This window comes from Vulpes vulpes, chromosome 5 (assembly GCF_048418805.1).
Source record: "Vulpes vulpes isolate BD-2025 chromosome 5, VulVul3, whole genome shotgun sequence".
NCBI lineage: Eukaryota > Metazoa > Chordata > Mammalia > Carnivora > Canidae > Vulpes > Vulpes vulpes.
In genome coordinates this window covers 106,270,064-106,296,673 of record NC_132784.1, presented here as the reverse complement: position 1 = coordinate 106,296,673, position 26,610 = coordinate 106,270,064, and the positions used below count along the sequence as shown (strand labels likewise).

At 37.8% G+C, this 26,610-nt stretch overlaps 1 protein-coding gene across 4 annotated transcripts in view; it reads left to right on the top strand.

Moving 5' to 3' along the window:
• Positions 1 to 26,610, top strand: part of RAB3GAP2 (RAB3 GTPase activating non-catalytic protein subunit 2) — a 98,762-nt gene that overhangs the window by 7,791 nt on the left and 64,361 nt on the right. For all 4 annotated transcript variants that reach the window (XM_072759555.1, XM_025991300.2, XM_025991299.2 and 1 more), the window contains exon 2: positions 11,579 to 11,643. In XM_072759555.1, the coding sequence (XP_072615656.1) occupies positions 11,579 to 11,643 (65 nt within the window). The remainder of the gene's footprint in view (positions 1 to 11,578; positions 11,644 to 26,610) is intronic.

Sequence of the window (26,610 nt, the reverse complement as noted above, 5' to 3'; positions counted from 1 at the left end):
ATAAATTCAGTTCTTTAGTCATACTGCTTTTCAAGTGCTCAGTGACTACATATGCCTAATGAATACCTTACTGGACAGCACAGATATAGAACAGTTCCGTCACCAAAGAAAGTTATGTTGTGCTGCTGTGATGAGAATCTTCTGAGACTTTCTGCTTAGACAATAAACATACAGACCTGCTGCTTGGGTATTTATTTTTAATTTTATATTGTCCCATTTTTGTAAAATATATATTCTGAAACTTTTTTTGGTGTACTTAATTATATAATGTCAACATCTTTCCAAGTTTGTATATGCAACTCTATGGCAATTTTTTCTAATGGCTGCACAGTGTTCCAGTGAAGACTCCACCAGGCTATATTTAACTGTTCTATCAACGAACATTTAGAGTATTTCCAAAATTTTTGCTATAAGAAAATGCTGCAGTAAGCATCCTTATGCATGTCTTTATGTAGGATGTTGGTGTTTCTATATGTACTTTTCTAGAATTAGAATTGCTGAATAATAGAAATTCACATTTTAAATGCTGGTTACAGTTGCCAGATTACTCTAAAAATTGGTCAGGTTCATTCCTATCTATGTTAAACAGAAATGCCTCTTTACACATGTATTTGTTGACACTCTGTGTTACTAGTTTGAGTGTTACTTTTCTGATATGTGAACAACAGTTCTCCTGTTTTAAGATTATTGTCAGGCTTTATCTGTATTTTTTTTTTTTTTGAAGCAGCAGGTAATAGCAAAGTTAAGCTGGTATTGGAAGAATTTAAATATAAAGTTTTCTCACAGAGACTAGTTGAATATTAGAATGGGTTAAATAATAGTCTTGAATTGTCTTCTTTAGACTATGCAGAAATTAGCAATAGCTAGCATTATTTACATGCCGTCACGCATATTTTGTAATGGCACACCCTCACCTTATGTGCTTATCCCTTTCTGCTGCTCTGGTTATGATAAACCAGTAACACATTAGGAAACAATTATAAAAGATGCAGAAAAAAAAAAGAGGAAAAAAAGATAAAAAAAAAAGATGCAGAAGTTTTTTTCTGATATACATAAGGTATTATTGACTTTAGTGGTTTCCTTTGAAAAACAAAATGAATAGAAAATGGAATAGGGCAATTAAATTTCATTGTCTATATGTACTGTTTTTGTTAAGGTGGGTCTAAAGATTTCTTAGGTTTTTGGGCAAAGGGAGCATGTTTATTTTGATAAACTTCTTAGAGCAGAAGGATATCGCGTTTCTGCTTAAAGATATTTTCAGTTCTGTCATTTTGTCAGTTGTCTATTAGGGCATACTTTCTTATGTGATATGAGAGGTCACTTCTTGACAACAGGGGTCATTAGAATTCTAGAACTGAAAGAGCCCTTAAAGATCTAGTTTGATTTAATGAATTGATTTGAAAGAAAGAGACTCTGCTTGTTGAAATGGGATGCCCTCATTTTAGATTGCTACATATTTTTATGTGCTGAAAAGAATATGCTAATACAAAATTTATTTTCCCATTTCCCTAGAAATATAAAAAGATGAATAATTCTGAGCCATAGGAAATTAAGCAGCTTCTCTATTCTTGTTATTTTTTTACTTTTATTGGTATATGATGGGTTCTTTGCATTGGCCAAGAAGAGCCAGCTAAAATTTGTTGAAGTTTTTTTTTTCTTAATATTTTATTTATTTATTCATGAGAGACACAGAGAGAGAGAGGGAGAGGCAGAGACACAGGGAGAGGGAGAAGTAGGCCCCATGCAGGGAGCCCGATATGGGACTCGATCCCAAGACTCCAGGATCACTCCCTGAGCCAAAGGCAGGTGCCAAACTGCTGAGCCTCTCAGGGCTCCCCGGAAGTTTTTCAATTATTTACAAATCATAGGTTCTAGAGGTTCTTGCTCTTCACAGGAATGAGTATATTTTTTGTCTTGTCTCAGAAGAATGGAAATGAATGTGTTTCTGTGCTAATAAGATCTTTTATTAGACCATGGAGATTAAATTAAGTTTTTCTTTTCCAAACATTTAGTGATTTCAGTTTCTCATTTAGTTTTTGATCTTGACATACTCCCATTGGAAAAACCAAATACTGCCAAATTAATTGCCCACTTCAGGATTCAATTTCCTTTCTAGCTTCCGGTTCTTGTTATATGAGAAACACTGAGTTTATGAGGACAGACTGTTCAGAAGCAAATCAGAATAAGGTATTTTTGGAATTAAAAAGAGCTATGGAAAGCAGAAGTTGAATTTCTTATTTGAGCTTTTGTTGGTAGAATAATTTATTCACTGGAAATACTCCTAAAAAGACATCTCTAATTTTTGATGACTGAATTAAAATGTGTTTTCCCTATGTTTCAATGACTATAACATTTATCAAGTGAGAGACTGAGTAGCTTTTTTATACCAATATAATCTCTTCAGGGGAAAAAATTCTCTCCAGAAGGAGAGATAGTTACATTTTACATGTTGAAGTTAAGTCACTGTTTTGTTTTTTTTTTTCATTCAGGCAAAACATTGAACTTGATAAAAACAACACTTTATGCTTATGTTATCAATTCCTCTGGGCATTTCACAATAGTCCTCTTCAGGAACAGATATAAAGTTCAGCATTGAAAAGTCAAGCGGCTAATCTGTGGGGAAGTAGTTGCTTTTTGTTACTATTATTTATTACTTCAGTTTGCTTGTTTTTTATTTCTCTGACATATAAGTTGGTTAGAGATCCACTTATGAATTTTTTTTGATGTAAAGAGCAAGAATTATTGAAGATGTGGTATGAAACAAGAATGAAGGGTAATATCAAATGAGGTGAACTAACAAAATATTTTAAGCTGGCTAGCTTCTGTAAAGACCCAGAATCCTAATGTAATCCTTGATTTTCTGTGAATTATTATTTTAAGATTATTTATTTATTTATTAATGAGAGATAACAGAGAGAGGGACAGAGACACAGGCAGAGGGAGAAGCAGGCTCCATGCAGGGACCTGACGTGGGACTTGATTCCCAGTCTCCAGGATCAGGCCCTGGGTTGAAGGCGGCGCTAAACCACTGAGCCACCAGAACTGCCCAATTTTCTGTGAATTTTAAGGGAAGTTGGCTAAGAGTGTGAAAATGGATTTTAAAGGAAGCTTCACTCTTCAAGAAAGACTTGTCCCCTTTATCCCCCCCCCCCATTAAAAGATTCAAAACTAAGCAGAAGTATCTCATGTATTCAGAAATGCCAGTTTTTTTAGTAGGTTGTGCAGGAAATGCGGTGGGAAACCACAGTTAAAACATGAGCCTTTGAGCGATGCCTGGGTGGCTCAGTCAGTTAAGTATCTGCATTCAGCTCAGGTCCTGATTCCAGGGTCCTGGGATTGAGCCCTGCATCAGGCTCCCTCCCTGTTCAGTGGGGTGTGTGCTTCTCCCTTTCCCTCTGCTCCTCCCCCTACTCCTGCTCCCTCTCTCTCTGTTTTTCTCTCAAATAAATAAAATCTTAAAACAAACAAAACATGAGCCTTTGAAATATTTAGCTTATAGCCAGATGCTGTCCTGATGTAATATAGTTGTAAAATAACTGCTTTAGGAGCAACATCCGGCACATGAATCATAGCATGAACGTAGCAAGACTAGGGAGGCATTCTTATAATCTATTTTTAGGCTTCTCCAATAGGCAATATTTGCCATTTTTTAAAAGCTTTTTTTTTTGCAGATAAGTTTATTTTTACTTTTTAAATTTTAATTCCAGTATAATTAACATAGTGTTATATTAGCTTCAAGTGTACCAAATCAGGTGTTCAACAATTCCATCTATCACCCAGTGCTCATCACAAGTGTATTCCTTAATCCCCATCTCCTATTTCACCCATCCCCCTACCCACTTACCCTCTGTTAATCATAAGTTCTCTATAGTTAATAGTTTCTTTGTTTCTGTTTTTTCTTTCCCTTTGCTTGTTTTGTTTCTCACATGACACACATAATTGAAATCATGGTATTTATCTTTCCCTGGCTTATTTCATTTAAATGTCACAGTCTTTGAATCCATCCATGTTGGATGGATCTATACATCCATGTTGTTGTAAATGGCAAGATTTCAGGGGTTTTATGGCTGATATTCCACTGTTTATGTATACCACTTCTTTATCCATTCATCTATTGATGGATGCTTGGGCTGTTTCAGTAATTTGGCTATTATAAATAAGGCTGAAATAAACACGTGAATGCATGTATCCTTTTGGGTTAGTATTTTCATATTCTTTGGGTGGACTTACTGGATCATATGGTAATTCTATTTTTCATTGTTTGAGGAACCTCCATACTGTTCCACAGTGGCTGCACCCTTTTGTATTCCCACCAGTCATGCATAAGGGTTCCTTTTCACCACATCCTCATCAACACTTGTTGTTTCTTGTATTTTTGATTTTAGCTATTTGGGCAAGTGTGAGGTGCTATCTTGTTGTGGTTTCGATTGGCATTTCCCTGATGAGGAATGATGTTGAGCATCTTTTTATGTGTCTGTTGGTCATCTGTAGATCTTCTTTGGAGAAATGTCTATTTGCGTCTTTTGCCCATTTTTAATTGGATTATTTTGTGTTGAGTTATATAAATTTTTTATATATTTTGGATACTAACTCTTTATTAGATATGTCTTTTGTGAATATCTTTTACCATTCAGGAGGTTGTCTTTTAGTTTTGTTAACTGTTTTTCTTTGCTGTGCAGCTCTTTGTTTTGATGTAGTTCCAACATTTTATTTTTGTGTGTGTGTGTGTTCCTTGCCTCAGGAGACATATCTAGAAAAATGTTGCTTTGGCTGATGTCAGAGAAATTACTGCCTGTGTTCTCTGCTAGGAATTTTTATGGTTTCAGGTTTCACATTTAGGTATTTTATCTGTATTGGTGTATTTTAGTGTATGGTGTGAGAAAGTGGTCCAGTTTCATGCTTTTCATATAGCTGTCCACTTTTCCCAATACCATTTTTTGAAGAGATTGTCTCCCATTGTATATTCTTGCCTTCTTTATTGAAGATTAATTGACTGTATAATCGTGGGTTTATTCCTGGGCTATTTGTTCCATTGATCTATATGTCTATTTTTGTGCTAGTATCCTACTCTTGATTACTACGGCTTTGTAGTATATCCTGAAATCTAGAATTCTTATACCTCACTTTTTATTTATTTTTTTTCCCAACATTGCTCTATTTGAGGTCTTTTGTGGTGCCATTACAAATTTTAAGATTGTTCTAATTCTGTGAAAAATGCTGTTGCTATTTTGATAGGGATTGCATTAAATGTGTAGACTGCTTTGTCTAGACATTTTAACAATATTCTTCTAATTCATGAGCGTGGATTATCTTTCCATTTGTGTTGTCTTCAATATCCTTCATCAGTGTTTTATAGATTTTAGAGTACATGTCTTTCACCTCCTTGGTTAAGTTTAGTCCTAACTATCTTATTATTTTTGGTGCAATTGTAGGTAGGATTGTTTTCTTAATTGCTGTTTTTGCTGCTTCATTATTAGTGTATAGAAATACCATAGATATCTATATGTTGTTTTTTGCATCCTGTGACCTTACCGGATTAATTTATCAGTTGTAGTTTTTGGTGGAGTCTTTCAGGTTTTCCATATATGGTATCATGTCAATTGCAAATAGAGTTTTACTACAAATTTGGATGCCTTTTACTTCTTTACGCTGTTTAATTGCTGTAGCTAGGACTTCCAGTGCTATAGTGAATAAAGGTGATAAGAATGGACATCCTTGGGGCGCCTGGGTGGCTCAGTGGTTGAGCGTCTACTTTTGGCTCCGGTCATGATCCTGAGATCTTGGAATCAAGTCCTGTTTTGGGCTCCCCTCAGGAAGCCTGCTTCTCCCTCTGCCTGTGTCTCTGCCTCTCTCTGTCTATCATAAATAAATAAAATCTTTAAAAAAAAAAAAAGAATGGACATTTTTTTCTTGTTCCTCCTCTTAGGGGAAAAAATCTCAGTTTTTCCCACATTTTTTGCTGTGGGTTTTCCATTTTTGGCCTTTATTATGTTGAAGTATGGTCCCTCTAAACTTACTTTGTAGAGGATTTTTTTTTTATCATAAATGGATGTTGTCATTTGTCAAATGCTTTTTCTGCATCTATTGAAATGATCATATGGTTTTTAACCCTTTATCTTACTGATTTGATGTATTACCTTAATTGATTTGTGAATATTGAGCTATCCCTGCATCCTAGGGATAAACCCCACTTGATGGAGAATGATAATTTTAACAGTTGTTAGGAGGTTCTATATGCTGAGCACTGTTCCTAGTGCTTTGGATATAGTAACTCTAACAACTATATGAAGTAAATACAGTTTTTTTAAATATATATTTTATTTATTTATTCATGAGAGAGAGAGGCAGAGGGAGAGGGAGAAGCAGGCTCCATGCAGGGAGCCCAATGTGGGACTCTATCTGGGGTTCTGGGATCACATCCTGAGCCAAAGACAGACGCTCAACCGCTGAGCCACCCAGACATCCTGAAGTAATACAGTTATTAACTCCATTTTGCTAAAGAGGAAGCTGAGGCAGGAAGAAATTAAATAAGTTGCCTAAGGTTATATAACTCTTTAGGGGTAAAACTGGGTATCCAACCCGAACAACCTGACACTAGAGACCTAATAATTATTTAGGACCTGTGTTGTCTTATACTTGTAGCCATTAGCCGCATATACTTTTGAGCACTTGAAATGTGGCTAGTCCAAACAGATGTGCTCTAAGAATAAAATACACATCAGATTCTGAAGACTTAGTATGGGGTAAAAAGTAAAGTATCTTATGAATAATTTAACAAGATATCATTTCAATATTTAACATTGACTACATATTGAAATGATATCTTGGCTGTATTAAATAACATCTGTTATTAAAGTTATACCTGATGTTTTCTACTTTTAAAATGTGGCTACGAGTAAATTTAAAATGAAATGTGTGGCTTGCATTATATTTTTATTGGACAGTGCTGCTAAGGACAACTTACCAATGAGTCGAGTCTAACTGGGAAGAAGAAATAGAAGGGTGGTGCCAGGCAAAGGGAAAAAAGATATTTAGGATCAGATTAGACTGGCATTTATCTTTGAGGGTAGTGTTCACAGAGTGATCCATGGACAGTCTACATCAGATCTGCAGGGTGAGGCCAACCCTGAAACTTTAGTCATCTTTAATTCATTATTTGCACCTCTTGCAGAGTTTTTAAGGCTGCCTAGAGAGAGGAATCTGCAGAAGAGACAGTAACTCTGGTTTTATAAAGGCAGTGAATATGAAACCCATACTCTTTAATTTTCTGGTCAATTTTGTTGAATTGGACTTCAGCAAAATTAAAGACAGAAAAAAAAAAGAAAATTGATGACAGTTAAAGATTTGCTTTTCAGAGATTGGGTGTTTGCTACTTGCTTATTTAATAAATGAGGGAAACACTTAAAATTACCTTATAATTTAGCCTTTGACTGAAATGAGTGCCACTTAGCTCAGTAAGCAAACTGGGTAAGTGCCATTAGCTCTATGATTTAGTGATTTGTTTGGAGTGTTTGGAATGTTTACATTGGATCCTGACCACCCTAAATAAGTCGTATGTTCTGTTCCCCTTATTCTGTAGTACACTTTGGTAAACTGACTTACCTCTTAAGTTGTACCACAGCTTGGTGTTAAAATTCAAAATATCCTATGGGCCAGGGTAATTTTAATCTTTCCTAAGAGATACATGGTGAACTATTAGCTTTTCTTTATAGTAACTAATAATAAAAAGTTAGTGTGATTTTGTCATGAGTACATAGAATTTACAGATCTTAAGGTCTTAAAGTAATGGTTCATATTGACATTAAACAGTGCACAGTTCTTAAATATATGTTAAATATATTGCTTTTATTATCCACAGTCTTCATTAAGGATAAATTAAAAAATGCTGATAATGGGAGCAACTGAAGAATGTTACCTTCATAGAAAAGTTACCAGAGGGAAAGACTGCCTGAATAAAATTGTTTACCTGAATGGCAACTTGATAAGACATTCATCAGCTATTATTTTTTTTTAATATACACCATCCTTTTTTTTTTTTTTTAATAATGTGCTTGGCCTGCTTGCATAGGCATAAGGAATAACCTCGGTAAAGTGCTAAGATGCCAACACTTTTTAACAGCAGACAATAGCTATCAAATAGCAGCCTGCAAAATAGTATCAAGTGATTTTCAACAGACCTTAGGAGGCTACAAAATTTATATTACCAGCACAGAGTAGAAATAGCCATAAGGGTAGTGCCCAGTTTGCAAATGTTTCCCTTTAAAATAAAATGTTTTCTATTTTTATGTTGACTAGAATCTATAATGCATTTTATAGTATTATAAATAGATTCAGGATTCCAGACCAACCTTCAAACACATCTTTAATCTTCCTGACTAATAGTTCTGTTTCACCTTTTAAACTCTGTGCTATGACTTCTTTAGAAAATGTATTCCCATCATTGGAGGAGATGCCTGGTTAAGTCCCCTTTCTCTTTTGTTAATAGGAACTTCTCAGTCAAAGGCCTTGAGAAATAGAAATCTCCATAAACACAAATATCTTGTATAAAGAAAGTATTTCTCAAGGTCTTTCTCTTCCTGGATGTTTGGAATAACCACATAAAGAGATACTGGGTCTCTGCAGGGGCAGGAAATCCAAATTGGTGCTATCTTTTGATTGTATGAGTCATTTTTGAATTGACTCAGGTACTTTGTATTCCACTACAGAGGAGAAATAACACATTTTTCATAGTATTGTAGAGCATTCAGCAGAGGTTATGTGCACCAACTAAGCTCTTTGAAGGCTTATTTGCTTTTGTCTCTACATTACCACAGTGGCCAACACATAAAAGATGCTGTGTTTGTTGAATGGATGATTGAATGAGTGGAGTGAATGCTTTCTCTGAGATTGTGGTATTTCGATAGATTCTTTCTATAGCAATATTAAAATGGAATCATGGATTTTAGAGTGATAAGCTTTTTAAGGTTGCTTTCTCAAACAAGAAAAACAGCATTTTCTAAAATTCTGTAGATGGAATGGTTTAGTTGCCATGAGCCCACAATACAGCAGTTGTTTTTGGTGTAGTGGAAAAATTAGCAGAAAAAAGAAATTGCCTAAGTGAATTAGATTGCCAAAGAACAAACTAATTTTCCAAGTTATCAAAAAAATTTCCAAATCTGATAACAGAATGCTTCTATATAAAAATAATACATAATAATCTTGCTTTGGCCTGGACTGTAAGTCTCATGTTTCCTAATTTTTATGCTTCTTCATAAGCCACAGAAGAAGTAGGTAGAGCAGAATACTTGTGAGCTTGGGCTTTGGAACTCTGGAAGCCCTTTTTCAAACCCCACTCTGCCACTTAATTCTCTGTGATCTCGGTCAAGCTATATAAACTAAGTAATCTGGTTGTCTCATTGTAGAAAGGGGATGATAATTCTTGTCATGCTTAAGTGAGTTTATGTCTAAAAAGCACTTAGACACACAGAAATGCCGAATACATGTTAGTTGTTACACGAAAACCCCTGTATGTAAGTTGCACCTCTTTGCCTTTGCTCATGCTGACCTTTCTTTCAAATATATTTGAAAAGTTCCTTGCTGCTTTTTAAAGGCTTAGGTTAAGGTGACTCCTCCCTATATATTGTCATCCCTCTCATTCTCTCATCCTTTTTATGATAGTTGTTATAGTACTCACCGTGTACTATAGTTATGTGTTTGTCTGCTAGTAGACATTAGATCATAAGATCTTTAAGGACAAGGAATGTGTTTGAATTTTTCTTAGTTCCTACCAGAGGGCATGGCACATGGTATTTAACAGAGTATTTGTTAAATTGTTTAATTGACGTGTATATGGGAATCTTCTATAAGTTGTGCGGTGCTAATCGGATGATAGCACTGTTTTAGGACTTAATATATGGCTAGCAATGTGCTTGGCATATTAGGAAGTAGTTACCTGGTATTTTAGTACCGAAGATGGGAATATTATCACAAAGCTAATTGAGCAGATTCCAAGTGCCAAACTGTTAACTTTCTTATCATCTGTACATAATTCATTTTAGCAACTTTTAAATCTTATATGTGCTTGAAAGTTTTATTTGTGTCCTTCTTACTGTAAGCATCCTAGATATCAGGTTCAGTCCCATCTTTTGTTTTTTTAAAAAGATTATTTATTTGACACAGGGAGAGAGGGAGAGCGTGCACAAACAGGGGGAGTGGCAGGCAGAGGGAGAGGGAGAAGCAGGCTCCCCCCCTGAGCAGGGAGCCCATGTGGGGATCATGACCTGAGCTGAAAGCAGATGCTTGACAGACTGAGCCACCCAGGCATCCCCCATTTTAAAATGATTCTTCCTTAGAAATTTGAAGCTGATTGATTTAAATTCAGTATTTTATTTATATCTTGTAGTATTTTAATGGCTAAGTCTTTAGAACTGAAAATTTATGGGTTAGGCACTGAGGCCTTTGGTATGCTTTTTAATTTAAGTCCTTGAAACAGGGCAGCCTGGGTGGCTCAGTGGTTTAGCGCCACCTTTGGTCCAGGGCGTGATCCTGGAAGCCCAGGATCTAGTCCCACATCAGACTCCCTGCATGGAGCCTGCTTCTCCCTCTGCCTGTGTCTCTGCGTCTCTCTCTCTGTGTCTCTCATGAATGAATAAATAAAATCTTAAAAAATTAAAAAAAAACCAAATCCTTGTAACAGCCCTACTAGATGTAAACACTTTTATTTTCTATGCTTTTATGGAGATAAGTAAAGCTTATAGATGTGGGGTAACTTGATGGTAAGGGCTAGTTCCAGGATATGAACCTAGGCAATTTGATTCTGGGGGCTAAATTTATGGTTTTTCAAGTGACTGCTCTTTTTATATTTTCTTTGAACTTTATCTGTTTTTTAATTTAGTTTGAGTTAATAGATATAAAATGTCTAATATTTGTCTTAGAGTAGTTGCTCAAAAAGTGATAGCTTTATTCCTCCTCTGATATATCATGAGATAAATTCAAAGATAATTATAGAAAAGTAATAGGAGCAGTGTGAGGGATCATAATCATAGCTATGAGATTTTTAATTCCTTATTGCAGTGTTTGTTGAACATCCTCTTTTAATCTGAGAAAGTGTTCTTGTGTAAGAAATCACAGAGTATCAGAAAATAGAAATCATGAACCTCTTCAAAATTCAGGGTTTTTTTCATTGTCTTATGAAAAACCAGTTACATGAACACATCTGTATGGAATTTTAGGTGTGCTTTTTTGTCATTGTATTTAATTTGTCATGTCTGAGCAACAAATGTTTGTCATTTTAAGGATTTTTAAAATTCACTTTTGTGGTTTGGTTTAAATGTGGATAAACCTAACATCCAATATCTTGAGATCAAATGGCTTGCAGTTTTACTATTACATAGGTTGGGAAATTCAGGACAAATGTTTCTTAGTTATTATTACATATAGAAAAATCCTGCTATTATATAGTTTACTTTTTTTTCTCCTTTAATACCAGAATAATATTTATATATCAGGTGTTGGTTCTATTACATTTAGAGAAAATGTTTTATAAAATGTGTCAAGCTCTGTATTTCATGTAAGCACTTTTCATCTTTTTTAATAATAGGTAAATCAACAAACTGGGAAGATGATGGTTGGGGAGCATGGGAAGAAACAGAACCCCAAGAACCTGTAAGTCATAAATGTATGCATGTTTGTTGAAAGTGGCATTTTCCATTTGTAATGATGGTGACATATTCCTGTGTTTGGTTGCCATTTTAAAACCTTCATCAAGAACATCTTTGTGCTTACTTAATAATACCTATGTAGATACCTTTCTTAAGGACTTAACTTTATAGTTAAGCAGGCTAAATGAAAAATAACTGCTTTGGGATTCTTTCTCCTTCATTAGTTATTATTTCAGACTCCTCCACTTATTTTTTCAATATATATTTGTCCAGTGTCCACCATATTCTAGGCAATTTTCTGGTTGCTGCTAGCATAGTAATGAGTAAGGTACATGAAGTCCCTGTGTGTATTTTCACCTATGACTAATAGAAAAAGCTAACCTAAACTGACTTAAATAACAAGGACATTCATTAGCTCATACAGAAGGAAGTCAGGGTAGTATGGACTCATAGATGATTTGATCAGGAGATTCAACTCTGTCATCAAGGACTTAAGTTCTTCCCTTCTGTCCATTCTGCATATATGGTGTTGACTTCATCCTAAAGATTGTTCCTCTCATAGATGGCATGTGTCACCATGTTTCTTCATTCATGACCAGAGGGGAGAAAACGACTAGGGCTTTCTGTGATTCTTGTAGGAGCAGGGAACAACTTTCTCAGAAGCCTCTAGTGAACCTGGCCTATATCTCTTTGGCTGGAATAGGCCAGAAACTCATTTCTGAACAAGTCACTGGCAAGGGACTAGTCAGTTCTACCATTCTCTGGAGGTGGAGGATTAAAGTGTCTGCTTCTCCTGAAGCCCATGACTGGATAGGAGTGGAGTTAATACCTGAACAATACCAGGATTTTTTATGAAGAAAGAAGAATAAACATATATATTGAATAGGTCTTCTTATCATCTCTATTCCCGGCAGCTTACACTCAAATGGGGAGAGAAACTTTTTCAAAAAGATAGATAAAAGTATCAAATAGTGGTAATCAAAATTACATAGAGGATTCAAATGGTGATGTGGTGGCAAGTGATCAAAGGACTACAGTAGTTTGGGTGGAAGGTTTTTCAGAGGATGGGATATTGAAGCTGAGATCTGAAAGACAACAGGGAGCCAGCCAGGTGAAGGTCTGGCAGTGAGCATTGCAGGCAGGGCAACAGCTCATGCAGAGGCCCCATGGAAGGACTGGGCTTGGAGTTCGGCGGACATGGAGAAGGCCAGTGTGGCTGGGCAGGACTCAGGCTATGATATGGGGTCAGAGAAGTAAGCAGGCCTGATGTAAGGCTTTGTGAATTTGGAGTTTATTCTAAATGTGATAGGAAACCACACATAGCTGATTTCTTTTATTTTTCTTTAAAGGTTTTTATTATTCATGAGAGACACACAGAGGCAGAGACATAGGCAGAGGGAGAAGCAGGCTTCCTGTGGGGAGCCCGATGCGGGACTTGATCCCTGGACCCTGGGATCATGCCCTGAGCCGAAGGCAGAGACACAACCGCTGAGCCACCCAGGCATGCCTAATTTCTCATTTTTAAAGGTCATCTTGGCTGCTTTTTTGGAATAGGTTGAAGTGGAGAGCAAAAGCTGAAGCAGGGAGACCAATTAGGAGGCTGTCATGGTAATGTAGTTGAGAAATGATGGCTTACCTTAAGGTGGTATCAATGAAGATGAGAAAGTGAGAGATTCACAGATAAGTTTTAGAAATAATGATAAGACTTTCATGTAAATTGGTTGTGAGGGCTGAAGGGGAAAAAAACAACAGAGATTAACTTCTTTGATGTGGTGTGGAGAAGGTAAAACATACTTGATAAGATGTAGTTACTCCCTAAGTTACTCCCTAAGGCTGGGTAATAGATACCATTCTCTTTATCTTTGTCAGTGTTTGAAAATGTCCATAATAAATTGTTTTGTTTGTTTTTAAAAATACCCCTCCCAGATATTTGGCTTTTGAGCAGCTGGCTGGATGGTATGTCACTTCTAGAGTTGGGGAAAACTAAAGGAATAGGTCTGGGGGAGAAATGAAGGAGCATTGTGTTGCAGGAAGCAGAGCATGCAAAGGTCATACCAATCTATGGAAAAACTCCAAGGGGAGATTAAGAACAGGAAACCATTTCAGAAGGCCTCCTGAATTGAGATGTATTGAATAGGAAGTAATGCAGCTCAAGGAACTTGGTTATACCATCACTTAAGCAAACACACACCTTGTTCCTTGCCTCTCTAGTGCTGTGTTAACAAGGAGACTCAGCAGTACTCTGTCTCTGTTTTTACTATGATCGACTGTCTTCTGCTTACTCAAGAGTTAGACAATTTCATGACTGTTGTTTATATCTTTGACTTGTCTTGGATTCTTTCTCCTCTTTGTTTCACACCTAGAGCTCATATGAGGATTTGATGGGGTCAGTTCATCAGTATTCAGTATAGGATATTTGCAGAGGGTGGGGCATAGTGTTTATGCTGGGCTACTGCATGGGATGTCAGCCCACCTACCACTGTTGCCCTCTGGTCCAACATCCACCAGCAGTCTGGTTAGCTGTGGCAAGAATGGGAGGCAGAAGGAAGGAAGAGGAGACGTATGTGTAAAGAAGTTTGGATGCTCTACATGGCTTTATGTGAGCAAACCTCTCAGAAGGAGATGACTGTGCTTTGAGAATTTCTCAGAAAACGGTAGTGTAACTAACAGCTACTTTGCATGTGGTGTTGGATACATTTACTTTTAGTATTTGTTCTCTAGAATCCTATAACTAAGTGACAACAAGCTCCTGAGTAAGTTTGAAGTTTTCTGGAATAAACCTCACAGACATTGGTTGTTAAAGTGGACACATGTATTTATAATCTCAGAGGAGATTCCACTGGGACAGTTATTGTTAAATACGTAAGATGGTGCTGGTGCTGAGTTATGTCACTTACTTACAGACCCAGAGGTCCACATTTTAAGTGTCTGTTGATACATAGTTGGTTCTTTCTGGAATGGATTTTTACTTGTGAGTGACATAGTTGAGGAATTGTGTGTGAGGCTAGTTTTCCTCACAAACATCTCTTAGATTTTCTCTGATAATTTTAAGGGAATTAGATGACTTGACAGTGTGTCAGACCTGCTTTCTGGCTCATCTAGCAGTGTGCCTTCCCTAAGCATACGCTTCTTTATGGCATTATAACCTAACATAGTAGAAAATTATTGCAACTACAATTTGGGGTCAGAGAAGCAATAGGCCTGGGGTAAGGCTTTATGCATTTGGAGTTTATTTTAAATGTGATCAGAAACCACACTATTTCTGTTTTGGAAAGCTCACCTTTGCAGCTCTGTGGAATAGGTAGTAGTGGGTCTTTTTATTAGTTGTGCCTCTCATACTCATTAAGGTCATGGGCCAAGAGTTTAGTTTATAGTATTTCATTTCGATGTGCCACTTTTCCAGCTGATTCTGGGTGATGTGGCCAATGATTCCTAGTTAGAGTGTGTATGTTTAAACAGACTTCCTTTAAATCTGTTAAAGTGTGCCATTTTCTTTTTATTGGCAAGAAAATCCAAAATCTAAGAGTAACATTTTTTAACTGTTTCAGTGAAAAGCTGAAATATGCTTCTACTCATTCCAGAGCACATTAATTTTTATGTAATGTAGCACATTTCTTCATTTGGATAAGATTTGAATGTTTACAAATGGCCCATGTGGATGAGGGTAGCTTGTTGTTCTCTTTGTCTTAATTGATTTGCTCACCTAGCCAATTTGACAAATACAGCAAGTGAGAGTTGACAACAATTCTGGGTGTAGCAATCATTCCTAACTGTTCTTATTATCCTCCTATGAACCCTTGTACCTTGTCATGATCTTATGTATGTGGTGAAGGAGAAGGTATTTGAATGACAACAAAAGTGGGCCAGGACAGTGATATTGAGATGTTACCTGGATGTTAAAATGATCCTGCTGTATTTAACAGTGTGTCTTGAATTTGGATCCTGTCCTCAAAATAAGACAGCATCTTTGTTCAGGGAGACTGTTTGGTGAATGAGAACAAAAATGGCAGTGTGGCCAGGAAAAAGGATATGACTTCTGTCTTCTTGCACTGCAGCAGCATCTAGAACTGTCACACATAACATCAGTATGACGTTTTGCCAAGTGAAATGTTTTATTCCAGGGCAATTAGAAATGTTAACTCAGCTGAGATAAGAGACTTATGTTATTTCTATTGCTGTCTAGGATTATGAACAATTCCAAAGGCATAGCCAGCTCTAGAGGTGTAACAAGAATCAGTAAATTTTGACAGATGTATGAACTGCATGCTCTGGTCAAGGTAAGAGATGTAGCCGCCTCATCAGAATGGAGAGGGAACTTTGCACTGTTTCTTGTTAGGAACAGATTGTGGACTTAAAACCTGCCCACCTTGAGAGTCTCACTGGCAGGTCTTGTCCACATTAAAGTTGAGGCCAGTGTTGGAACAAGAGAAAGGTCTCAAATTAATTTATGGCTGTGTCAGGGTGCTGTATGTAACTGCAAAAATAGTATAGGGTTCTCTACCATGGGCCTGTGGTTATCATGACCAGCATAGGAGAGTAGTATGACATGAGAGCAGTGGTGTGTTTTGGTAATAAGTGCTAAGTGAAGAAAGCATGTTCTAATGATCTTTATCAGCAGAAAGTATACATCCATGACACGGGCAGGCTTCAAGCTTTAAGGATGGCTTCAGTTAGAGAAGAGGACGGTTGTCTTTCTCCTGTAGATATTTCATGCCTGTATGAGTCCACTCAGCTGCCATAACAGAATGTCACAGACTGGGTGGCTTAACAGAAATTTATTGTTTCACAATTCTGGAAGCTAGAGGTTCAAGATCAAGGTGCTGTCAGAATTGGTTTCTGGTGAGACCCCTCTTCCTGGCTTGTAGATGGACACCTCACTGTGTCCTCACGTGGCCTGTCCTCTGTGTGCAAAGAGAGACAGCAGTGAGTCCTGGTGTCCTTTCTTCTTACAGGGATAACCAGTCTGTCAGATTAAGATTCTGCCCTTATGACCTCATTTAACCTAGTTACCCTCTTACCTCCAAATAACAATTACACTGGGGGATTAGGTGTTCAACACATGAATTTTGAAGAGGATACAATTCAATCTGTAGAAATGCCCCAAATAATGGATCCACATCAAGCATAATTCTTATGTGCACAAGTGCAAAGAATAAGGTTAAGGAATTCCTATTTGCCCATAAGTAAATATACTAAAGAATTAAAAATGCAAACAGAACAGACTTTCAAGATGGGAAAAAGAAGGCAAAAGGATATTCTGTACTAACTTAATTTTAAGTGAGCATCATGAAGGGGTGGTGTCTTGCTTGGAGAAATTGGAAAAGAAGAGAGTTTTACTATAACACCTACCAATTAATGATCCTATAATAAATAGTAAATAGCTTCCTTGTTTTTTTTTTAAACAGTGTTACAAGGGCTGTTAGTTTTGTTTGCTTTGGGAAAGAAGTGATTAGAGAGGAAGATTTTTGCCTAGCTTAATGCTATAATGGAAATTGAGGCAGTTAAGGAAGAAGCTTGACAAGGTTTAATTTAATTTTAGTTGTAAGGCAGATTAATGAGCTTTCCTTCATTGGTGTATTGAGTCCCAACTGTAGGAAGTATAGAGTCAAGGATTTGTTTGGCAGTGGTTTCTGAAACAGGAAGCACAGAAGGTGCTGCGTTAAGGCCCTCAGTTAAGGTAGAAAGTGGGGGAATTTTCCATTCAAAAGACACTTTAGAATATGTTCCATCTGTTTGCAGAAAGTGATATATTACAGTTTATAGAGGCAATTTGATTTAGCAGATTAACAAGGAATGAAAGCCAGATAGAGGGCCCTAGAGAAATGTTTGTTTACAGACTGAGAAGTAGAATATGGTGTGACCTGATTAGAGATTCTTAGAACATTAATAATCTGGGATAATACTGGAAAATATTTTGCCTTATTTTAGTGTCATTAGACTCTGGCGTCCTCTACCACACAAGAGACATAGCACCAGATTGGCCAGAGGCAGAGGAGAACACTCAAGTGATACTAAAGTTATGTTTAGGTTCTTGTACAAAGGGGGAGATGGCTACAGAGGTTCTCCTTACTAAGGTGGGCTCTCATTAGGACTTTGACATTAGACTCTTAGAAATACCACTTTTGTGGGGTGCCTGGGTGGCTCAGTCGGTTAAGCATCTGATTTAGTTTCCACTTAGGTCACGATCTCAGGGTTCTGAGGGTGAGTGAGTCTTACGTCGAGCTTTGTGCTGAGCACGGAGTCTGCTTGTTTTTCTCCCTCTGCTCCTCCCCCAGCTGTGTGCTCGCTCATTCTCTCTCTCCTCTCTCTCAAGTATATAAAATCTTTAAAAAAAATTAAAAGTACTCCTTTTGCCAATGACCTTCCTGTTGACATTAATACAAGCTGGATCTAGCCTAGTGATTCTCAGTTGGGGGGTGATTTTGTCCCCTTAGGAGACAGTTTACAATGTCTAAACACATTTTTGGTTGTCACAGCCTGGGGGAGGTGTATCTAAGTGGATAGAGGCCAGGGATGCTGTTAAGCAACTTACAATGCACAGGGTAGCCCTCCAGAACAAACAGTTGTCCAGCACAAAATGTCAGTTGTCCCAAAGTTCAGAAATCTTGGTCTAGCATATTGCTTTCAGTATAACTCTCTCGATCCCCACCCTCTGGCCTCATTGTTTCTTCCCTTACTGACTTTTGCCTTTAAACTCTGCTACTGCTGTTTTTAGTGGGGTTTTCCCATCACTGGGGAGAGTGAGGATAAAATTCAGGTGTTTCTTTTTTTCTTTACCAGAAAATTCTTTGGGCTTTGTGTTCTGCTCCTTCCTTTTTCCAGTTAATATAATTGGGAGGTTTTTCCCTGTATTGGCAATATTGAAGTTTTGTATAACATTTTGTTTGGGAATGAAAAGTCTGCTACCTTAAAAAACATTTGAGAAACGCTGAGCATTATGTATGTTAATAATAGACCAGAAAAATGAGAAAAACCCATTTGTATAGTTGTTTACCGTTTGTTTCAGAATTGCTGCAGCATGTAGGTCTCTTGGTTTAAAAAGCGTAGATGACCATTTTACATCTACAATTTAGGTAGTAAACAACTGAGAATTACATTGAATGGTCTGACTGTTCCGTGATTTCACCTATGAAAGCACAATGACAGTGACAGTATATATTGCAGATGATAGACTTACAATGCTAAAGTCGAAACCTTTGAGAAACGATTCTGGCTACATCAATGGCCACCTAGTCACCACAGTAGCTGATAACACCAAAAAACATTTGCCACTCTGTTTACAGAGTAGTAATTTACCAGCTCTGTGGCGGCTAGACATAATTGAAAGGCTTGTTAAATTACTGCAGTTTTTTATCATCTGCTGCATTGTGAAAGAATAATCACTTGACAAATTTGTGGGCTTAAAATCAAAAGAAATATATTTTTAAAAATATATGTTTTAGCTCTTGTTGTTTAGACTGAATTCCTTTTTATAATCTTCATTGGTGGTGGCTTCAATAGTTGTGCAGATTAAGAAACATTCTTACTGGTCTCAATTCAAAGAAAAATCCTTGAAGTTTGGGCCATATTTAAATAAAATAATATATTCCCTCCTTCTGTTCCCCAAACAGGGATAATGTTTTATAGCTAATAGATAAATTTAATGTTATCTATGTTATAATGTAATGATATAATAATCAGGTAGGTACTAGTTTTTTGTAGAAAGCCAAGGTAAGATAGTCCTTGGTAGGTAGTGCTGTTTTTGTTTGTGGGTTGTTTTTTTTTTAATTTTTATATGTTGCTTGGGAAATTATCTTTTCAAATGATGCTGTTAGTTTAGAATCAGTAGCTTCAAGGGGGCAGTATTAGTGATTACAGGCCCCATTATTGTGGGGAAGGTTCTCAGAAAACCTAGGCAGATGCCCTTATGGTAGAAAGCAAAATGATTAGCTTGCATCTTGTTAGTCACTGAATGTATGCTGATGCTCTGTGTGACTTTATATTCTTATTAGCTCCTTTCTTACCTGAGCTCTCTTGATGAATTGGAAATTTTGTGTGAGTAAAATTCTTGTAAAAACCAGTGCTAGTTCATGGAATCCAGCCTGGAAGAGATTTCCTCATTTCTGCTGTACCAATACTTTCATCCAGGTACTTTTGCTTGGACTTGAGGTTCCCCTCAAAGATCTGACCCAAAAATTCCTTCAAAAAGACCCACATTCTGTTTGTATTTCTGATATAAATATTTGTCTGTTTTCCTTCCTGGGGTTCCTTTATCAACTATCTAATTTAGGGCTCCCTAGCCTTTCCTCCAGCCTTGCTTCTACCCTCTATTGCCTAGAGCTGTGGTTCTCTGCCCGGGGCAGTTTTGCCCCCCAAGGGATATTTGGCAATGTCTGGAGACACTGTTGGTTATTGCACTTGAGGGTACTACCCTACCATGAAGAATTATCCTATGCAAAATGTCAAAAGTACTGAGAAACCTTTGCTTAGAGCAATATATTTCAAACTATTTCTTGACTTTGATAAAATCACTGTATTGTGTCTTGACCAGCACTTTTGAAGTAATGAAATAAAATAGAATTTTAAAAATTTGGAGTACATCTCAGGTTGTAAGCGTAGATATTATTTTGGGCATCTTTTGTCTATTTTGTTATGGTGCAGTGAGGAAGGGGAAAGAGGGTGAGACCAGGAGGGATGGGGGGGTGGTGGGGAAGAAGAAATTGAAATCCGTTGGGATGGGAAATCATTTTTATTGCTACTTTTGGAAGTTTCTTTTTTTTTTTTTTTAAGTTTAAAATAATGTGCATACACAAAGAAGATTTGACCAGATAGCTTCATTGCTCAAAAAATGCTTCAGCGAGTACTGGTATCCTCAAGATCAAGTGTGAGCATCTCAGCATGGTAGATGAAAGCTCTTCGTCACCCACCTGCTGCCGCCGTGTCCCCCTTTACCTTACACTTTTGGACTCTGCTTTGACAGCAGCTCCTTGCTGGCTCGTTTGCCTCTAGGCCTTCAGATATGTTGAGTTCATGGTTTTCTAGAGAAATACGACACAGGGGACTAGTCTGGGATGTCTACCTCCTCTTCCTCTCTGCTGCTGCCCCCAGTCTGGCTACTTCTACTCTCCCAGCAGGATTTAGTTTAGGAGTTACATCCAATAGGAGGTTTTGTTGTTGTTGTTGACATCCTACCCCCCTCCCCCAACCCAGTCAGGTTTGGTGAAAATTCTCTTCTCTCTTCTTTCTGCCCTAACACAGGGCTGGCACACAGAAGTGTGTAGCCCTACTGGAGTGTGTTGTGGAGGATAGATTAAAGCTGGGAGAAGGACGTGAGACCACTGAAGATCTGGTCATCCTCTGGGATTTTGACCCACAAACAGTTGCTTCATTCTTCCTCTTATTTGGATTATTTGTCCAGACCCTTGATTTTAGAGGTTAGGAACTAGAGTTGCTAGGGAAAGTGTCCAAGGACTATATGAATGTGTTTTCCTTAAATTTATTACCTATGGCATTTGTGTGGTTAGCGACAGTCCACTTACTCTATCCAAGCCTTGGTTTCCTTTCTTGGACAATGAAGATTTTGAATCAAATGATCTCTGTGGTTCCTTCTGTTTCTTTATACGACTTTGTAATCTCATCAGCTGGCTGAGAGAGGTTATGACACATATGTGAGGGGGAGATTGTTGATCCCAGACAGACGGTTTTGGGGTCTTTGATCATACTGTCTTGTACCTACTACTACAATTTCTTAATTTGGTGATGAAAAAAATTTTTTTTACAGGGGACTCTGGGTGGCTCAGCTGGTTAAGCATCTGATTCTTGATTTCAGCTCAGGTCATGATCTCAAGGTCCTGAGGTCGAGCCCCTGTTTAAGTCTCTCTCCTTCCCCCTTGGCCCCTCCTCTCCCTCTCTAAAAATAAAATAAATAAATTTTTACAGTATGTTTCTTTGGCTAGATCAGTAGTTCTCAACTTCGGGGCATTTTGCTCTGCAGAGTACATTTGGCAACATCTAGAGACATTGGTGGTTGTCCCAACTGGGAAAGTGCTGTGGGTATTTGGTGTGTAGAGGCTAGTGATGCTGCTGAGTCTCCAGCAATGCATGGTCCAGCCCCAAATGTCAGTGGTGCTGAGGCTGAGAAACCCTGAGGAACTATTAATCATCTGTTAAGGTTTTAGTGCTTTCAAGGCAGAGCTTGACTTCATATTTCTTAACATTTATTCTAGTATTCATGACTTTTTAAATTTAATAAATACTCCATGTACACTTATTCTGTGTTTAACTATATTAAAAGGGAAAAAACTATTTAATGGCTCTCTTTAAAGAGAGACTAGTTGAACAAGAATATTAAATATGTGATAAGCCGGGATCCCTGGGTGGCGCAGCGGTTTGGCGCCTGCCTTTGGCCCAGGGCGCGATCCTGGGGACCCGGGATCGAGTCCCACATCGGGCTCCCGGTGCATGGGGCCTGCTTTTCCCTCTGCCTGTGTCTCTGCCTCTCTCTCTCTGTGACTATCATAAATAAATAAAAAAATAAAAAATAAAAATAAATATGTGATAAGCCTTTGCAGAAAAGGTTCCCGCAGTCAACCATGTGGCTGAATTGGATTAGGTTAGACCTCAATTGATCCACATCACTTCTTTACTTCTTCAGTCCCTGAGGGGCACTTGCCTTTTGGTCTACAAGTGGGGGAGCTTCTCATCATTTCTTTAGTTCTGGATGCATAGCAGCAGGCACTACACCTGGTTACTCCAGGTGATAACAGCAAGGAGAGCAACAGGTAAGATCCAAAGGTGCTGTGACAGGTGTGCTTAGAGGGACCAGCTTCCCTTGGCAGTGCAGTGTGGGAAGCAGCACAGAGGGTTGGCACTTGAGGGGAACTCCAAAGCTTGAGTGCACATTCCTACCCCATCTGTGTAACCTGGGGGAGGCTATCTTGATAAGTATCTGTTTCTCCATCTCAAAACTGGGAGACTAACATAACCTTTTGGGAGTTACCATAAGAATTAAGATTTACCTGTAAAGCACTTACCACAGATTCTAGCACATAGTAGATATTTGCAAATGTTGCAGGGAACATCTTCCAAATCACTGATAGGATGCCTGTGCATTTGCCTTGAGTTAGGTTACCAAACCCAAAGTCACATCAGTGCCAAATGCTTGTTGATAGGCTCACAGACCTCTACTCAAGATGGTGTGGAAAGATTTCTTTATTGTGAGAAGAGATGTCTGTCACCTTACTGTGGCCTGATTTCTACACACCAAATTGCTTGGGTCCAAAGTAGCAGACTCTGTAGAACAATTTAGGACATGTACTTTTCCATCCTTTTGATCTTTATTTGCCTTCATACATAACATGTTCATTGTTGATGTGCCATCCTGATATACGTAGGGATTTTTTTTTTCTTTTTGAGGTTAAAGATTTATTGAAAGAAATTTGATTTATAAAAGGCTTCTTCTCCCACTCTCCCAGTGATTTTCAGTTTTACTTCCTAATACTCTGGCATAATTGACACTATTTGGCAAAATAGCTAATAAAGGTTATGGAGAAAAAACTAGTTATGGTGAAACACATTTTTTACTTCTGTGTATAAGTTTAAGGATATTATTCATTTGGTTACTGTCAGTAGCGGCTTTTAATCTTATTCAATCTGATACATTGAATAGTGTGTCTTACGCACAAAGAATGGTGTCTTTGAATCACATGTGACCAGGAGCTTTTGGCTGTGTAGGTGTCTCGCTGCCCCCATGCCCTGCTCCGTATGACTGGGCATCACAGGACTATCGAGCTTGTGTTAAGAGCTCACCACCATTGCATTTCATGATAAGCTGGCATCATGCCCAAGCAGCAGGACTTAAATCTAGAAATTTATGGTGTATCAAACCCTATTGATGATAACGTAATGTAGTATAACCATATGGTAGTATATTCTAACCTATTTTTAGAATGTGTACCTCCTGCTTGGATGTGCCCTATTTTACCATGGCAAACAGGGCAGAGTGGCTTTTTGTCCCTCTGTCATGAGGCAAGATGGAGAGGTAGAGAGGTCATAGAAAAGAAAATGCAGTGAAGAGTGACAGAGTTTGGTTTTCTCCCTCTTTCAGTGAAACCTGAAAATGGTTGAATTCCCAGAAACTAGACTGCTAATTCACGTGAAGTTTCTTTTTTCTGGCTTCATATTCCTAGAAAGGTACATTTATGAGGTGGCTAAGCAGGGTTAGGCATGGAACCAGTGATTGGGTTGTAGTTTATCTGAATTTGCTTCCAAGTGGTGTTTGTTTCCCGTGCTTTCATCTTGGTTAGTTCCTACAGGGTAAAATTAAAATTCATGCTTGCTTCTGGGATCACTTGTAGTCCATCTTCTAAGATGGTAGTAGACAGAGCTGAGTTCTAGGCCCTCTTACATCTCTCTAACTTGTATTTTCCATGGTTATGTCAACTGGAATCTTGAACTGCTAAATCTTAGTATTACTTAAGGGAAAATGTTCCAGAGGATACTATTACTTAAAGATACTAGCTTTGAATCGGTTGCTCACTGGCATACAGGGTCGTGAAAGAGTGATTGTAGGCTATTCCACTATCTTTGTGAATACAAGAGACGTGGGAATGCTGTTTCCACTCATCTGTGTGTCAGTGGGCTATGTGATGTGTGGACTTGAGTCCAGTCAAGCATGGGCATAGCCAATGAAAAGGCCCGGAGTCTAGTGTGGGAGAAATAAAACCACAGTAAATAGGTAGAGAGTACTAAGACTTTTGATTGCAATGAGTTTGAAAGAAGTTTAAAAAGGCAGTAGGATGGAGGGATAAGAACTGGGACTTGGGACAGAAAGGAAGAAGAGGTAAAGTACTTTTGAAGGATGCCAGGAGAAATGTCTCAAGGACACACTGGCTCACATGTTCAAGCAGTGTCTGTGGGAAGGTTAGCCTGGGATAGAGTGATCGGTAATAGTAATCCTTTGAGAAAAGTCTTTCATTGACTGTGAGACTAGAGTCAAATCACAGGCTAAGACAGGCTTCTTTTAGAGCTGTTACAGCTCTATACCAGGATGAACAAGCAGGGTGATGGGATGGAAAGACCACCTGAATTAAATGTTAGGAGGCTTGGATTCTAATTTGGGTTCTGACACTGATTTTGTGGCAGGAAGCATATCCCTAACCTCGCCGATACTTTTTTCTTCATTATAAAATGAGGTTTTGAACCAGTTAGCCTTTAAATGCCTTGGATCTTATTCTATTCTTTTACTCTGTGTCTTTTTCAGCAAATATAAACATGTAGATCTAATCCTTGTTAGTGGCATTATTTTGAAAATGTAGGAGAGAAACAGAAGTAATGTGCTTTCATGAAAAGTAACTTTTCAAAAAGTAAATTTTCAGGATCTATTGTTTGAATATCATTTGGGAAGTGTGATAAAAGGAGAAAACCTGATTGTATAGAATTTGCTAAATTTGAGCTGTATCCTTTTTTTCGGAGCAGTGTGTTGATTCTTTCATATTGCACTGAGATGGAAATTTTAAAGTCTGAGAGTAATCAGAGTTTTAGGCACCTCTGATTTCTTCCTACAATACTTAAATATCCTGGTGTGACTTCCCTGCTTCTAGCCACCTACCTGAAGATGAGCTACTCTAATCACTTGAAAAGTCCTGAACCTCAGAGTAGGTACAACTGGAATCTCCATTATTAGAGAGGGAACACAGGGCAGCGTTGCTTTCAGCTCACAGCTGAGCCACTAGGAGTCGTTTTGAGGTGTGGGGGCCTAAACAGAAATTATAGGCCCAGGGTAAAATGAACTACAACTAACCTTTACTTTATTACTTTTATCTTTAGGGGACAAATTTTCTCCCTTATTTATATATAGAAAATTACACAGTAAGAACAGAAAGCTGGATAGTAAAATTCCTTAAAAAAAAGGAGTAATAAATAAAACAAGGAATTTTTCCAATATTCCTCTTCTCCCTATCTTTCAGGAGAGGGTGCAGCTTCCTTACTTTGCTCACTTTGCATAAGAAGAAGGTTCAGGGTTTATTTGATTCCTATTTACTAAGTTTTAAAAAGCATAAGTGTATAAATTAAAGAAAGAAAGAAAAGTAAGAGGGAGGGAGAGGAAGAAGGGAAGGGGGGAGGGAGTGAGGGAAGAAAGAAAGAAAGGAAGGAGGGAGGGAGGAAGACTGCCTACATCCTCCTCTCTCCCTGTCTCTTCCTGATTAATTCAGCTAAGAGCCACTGAGTAGGGCTGAGGGTAGGAGTCCCTATGACAGAAAGGTTAGAAGCCATAAGAGAATAGATCAATAATTTACCTACTTGACATTAAAAAAAATTCTACATGGAGCAAATTCAGCTGCCACATGGACTGGCAAGTCTTAATGTTCACAAGGCTAATTTTCTGTATATGTAAAGAATATATATACACAAATATACAAATAAATAAGAAGAATAGCAACCCAACAGGAAATCTGCAAAGGAAAGGAACAGACTGGTGGTCCTGTTCTCAATAAGAAGGCAGTATATTGAGATACCATTTTCCATCTGTTACACTAACAAAGATCCAGAAATAAAGCATCTTTTGAAAAGTCTGTGGGGAAGCAGACACTTTCAAAGCTTGCTGGTTGGAGTATAAATTAATACTACCTCCATGGAATGCAATTTGGAAGTACCTAGCAAATTTACTAATACGTATTACCTTTGACCTGGCAATTTCACTTATAGGAATTTATCCTACTAATAAACTCCTGCACAAACTGGCAGGAGTATAAGGTTTATTCACTATGTCATGATTTGTAGCAGCAGCAGAGTGTAGACATCACAGATGTCTACAAATAGACGGGTTGAATTATGGTGTGTCTATACAGTGGAATATTATGCAACTTAAAAAAATAAACTTCATGGGAAATGAAGTCTGAGATATATGTTAAGAGAAAAACGGTTTAGAGAAGTGTATAATGTGCTACCATTTATGTAAGAAAAGCGGGAAAAGAGGAGTAATCTATTTGCA